The sequence below is a fragment of the Echinops telfairi genome, unplaced genomic scaffold, assembly GCF_000313985.2.
Source record: "Echinops telfairi isolate 266 unplaced genomic scaffold, ASM31398v2 ScPeMD7_7468;HRSCAF=8506_0, whole genome shotgun sequence".
NCBI classification, from domain to species: Eukaryota; Metazoa; Chordata; class Mammalia; order Afrosoricida; family Tenrecidae; genus Echinops; species Echinops telfairi.
In genome coordinates, this window is record NW_022111369.1 from 69,137,936 (window position 1) to 69,141,243 (window position 3,308).

The 3,308-nt window shown below is 39.6% G+C and overlaps 1 protein-coding gene across 1 annotated transcript in view; it reads right to left on the bottom strand.

The window, feature by feature from the left end:
• Positions 1-3,308, bottom strand: part of STAP1 (signal transducing adaptor family member 1) — a 49,072-nt gene that overhangs the window by 18,283 nt on the left and 27,481 nt on the right. The window contains exon 5 of the mRNA XM_004706293.2: positions 710-882. Coding sequence (XP_004706350.2) covers positions 710-882 — 173 coding nt within the window. The remainder of the gene's footprint in view (positions 1-709; positions 883-3,308) is intronic.

Below are 3,308 nucleotides of genomic sequence, written 5' to 3' on the forward strand. Positions count from 1 at the left end.
TTCAATATTTTTTCCATTTATTATGATGTTACCTATTTGGAAAATTGTGACGGTTTTTGTCTTCTTTCTATGATTTTTCCTCCCACCTCAACATCGCCTGTACACATTCAGAAGCTCTTCCTCAAAATACAAGATCAATGATTACTCCCTGATAGACTTTTCAATTGAATAAAACATTCAGAAATGTTAAGTTATTTTGTGTATAGTTCTCTCACACACAAAAAAGGTCAGTCGTAGAATTGTACAGTAAAAAATGTCTTTTCCTTCATTCTTGGTAGCAGTTTTCATTTCGCTTTGAGCTTTGGAAAGATTATCTATTTTGTCTAAAGGTGTGGGTGGTAGGGGATTTCCTTTGTGGTGAAGGAGTTGGTTCAAATGTATGTTTTGTTTTAGCATAGCACAGAAGAGGAAATGTGGCATATTCCGAGACAGGCAGTTTACAGCAAGACAACTTAGAGTGTCTGCTTCAGTGAGTTCAGATGGCTAACTCTGCTTGATAACTAACAGTTGTTAAGTGCCAGCAAGTCAATTCTGACGCACAGTGGTTCTGTGTACATCGGAATGAAACACTGTCCCGTCCTGCGCCATCCTCACAACTGTTGTTATGTTTGAGAGTGTTGTTCCTGCCCCTATGCCCATTGAGGCACTTCTGTTATCCCAGGCAGGATGTAACAATCTGGTGAATAACCCATATTCAGCGAGGACTTACCCTGGCATAGGGTTCATTGTATCCACACCATCTTCACTTGCTTTTCTCTCTTTTTCAACAGATGCACCAGGCAGTGGCTCGGTCTCCAGCCGCCTTTTCTTTTCTCTTTCTAGGACGTCATGCAGTCTGATGACTTGCCCGGGTAGCAGTGACACATGCTGCGGAACTGACAGCTGAAACCATGAAAAGGACAGTCAGCCAGTAAGGAGCAAAGCCATTAGCTGAGGTGAGCGCAGGTTGGCCTGACCAGGACCGAGATGAATGGGAAGCATCACTAATGGAAGTTCTTAGTCTGGGGTAAGAGTCTTAGAACTACCACAAAACCAACTAAAACCCGAAGAGAAAATGTTTCTCTTCTTTTTTCCCCAAAGCAGAGTACCCCATCTCTTGCTGATAGTCTCACTTGCCACTGAATCAATTCCAGCCCATGGTGACTTCTATGTGCCCGAGCAGAACAGCTCAAGGGCTTTGACGATGCCTCCGCGGCAGATCACTAGACCTGTCATGTAAGGTGCCTCTGGATGAGTTTGAACTGCCAAACCCTCAACTAGCAGTGGAGTGCTTAATCATTTGTATCACCTAGACTCATAATGCAAGAGCTAATCCTTATTGATTGCCTATTATGTCCCTAGCATTTTAAAAAATGTATTATTAGTTGGGAGTTAATACATCATCATTCCACAGTTAAATCACATCAAGCAGAATTGTACAATTATTACCACGGTCAGTTTCCAAACATTCTTTTTCTTCTTGGACTCCTTGCCACTGTTGCACTTTTACACACACACCCCCAGCCCCCTGCCAAACTGTATCCCCACCCCCACCCCCAAACCTGTCCCTATTGGTTCCTCAATCCTGGGTTTCATATACTGGAACACATGAAAACATATAACACAACTTCAAGAGTGTGATCCACAATGACTTATACCTCTAAGATGCACCCTAACATGGACAAACAAAACAAAACATACAGAAAATGTTGAAAACCAGATCAAATCCATCATGCTTCAGAGAGGGGGTCAACTGGCGAAGTTCTAACTGTTCAAGTCAGATTGATGCCCTTGATCTTCTGTCCTCATCTCCCCAAAGCACTCTGTTTGGTGGCCACTTTCCCCCATCCCCAGTATTCTAAATGCATTATTGCCATTCCTTCCACAAGATAGGTTGTAGCTACTTGACAACAACAACAAAAAGGAAGTCTCTTAAGTATTAAAGAAAAAGTAGTATGGAGTCACATACTTAGTAAGTTGTAAAACCGAGTCTCAAACATAAGTCTGTGCAGCTCAAAAGTGAAGTCTCACTTCTTTCAACTACAATATAAGCTTCTCAAACTTTTCCACCAAAATTCTAACAGTAGTACAGTATCGATGAACACACTGACGGATGTGGGATCACGCCAAAAACAACACTCTAGGCAACTTACCTTCTCTTAAAAACTCATATAGATTTTATTTTCTATATGAATATACAGGCATTCCTCGGATTATAAACTTCTGACTTATATACAACTCCTTATGTAAATTTGCCTTCACTTTGTAAAGATTGATCAAACCTCACTAGCAACAAATGCTTCTTCATAAGCACCTTCACTTGCTGCAATTGCAGCTGTTAAGTCATTGGAAAGGCTTTGAGCTTATGTTGTATTAGAATAAGACTACATAAAGACTATATGCATGTGTTTTGACTTTCTATAAATTCTGAAAGATACAGGAATGTATCTAGTCTGCAACCCATGGGCTGACTCGATCCATATGTATTTTAATGTAAGATAATGCGCATATTCTTACCTCAAGGGAAAAAATGAGAAAGAAAATTTGGGCTAAAATATGTATAATTAATACTGTATATACTTGAGTATAATCCAATCCAAATATCTGCTGAGGCACCTAATTTTACCACAAAAACTGCATTGAAAATTTGCTGAAAAACTGCTTATACTCAAGTATATATGATACTCCAATAAAGTATATCATGTTTTAGTTGTAGCTTTGTGAAATGCAGTGAATTATTTAACATGGCTCTTCTAGACATGGCCTTTGTTGTTCCCACATGGAAGAACCACACTAACATGTGTGATGATGAGATGTTGATGGGAAAAGGTACCAGAAGTTCAAAAACAAGCAACCAAATCATTGAGAAAGGGTGTGAATGTAGTGAAGACTCAAAAACCATTTGAAAAAAAATTGGACAGTCCCTTCAGCAGGGCCACACAGAAAGGATGATAAATCCAGGGTGCAGTATAGCACCGATGAACCACATAACTATCCTTTTACTTCTTGAATATTTCCTCCCCTTACTATTATGTTTTTTATTTGTTTTACCTTATTTATCATGTTATATTTGTGTAGGTTCATTTATCTATTTCAGATCATTTGACACATGAAAACCAGAATAGATAGACCTTCAGAAACAGTAGCAGGAGTAATGGTTCCCTGATGGTACAGGAAGACGGGGTGGGGGTGGGGTGGGGATAGAGAGTTGATAACACTGATGACTGCATGATACCAATTGATGGAACTGAACAATAGAATTGTATGTGAATGGATATATTGAATTGTGTAAGATAGGGCAAAAAGAAAAAGGGTTCCTGTGGGATGGC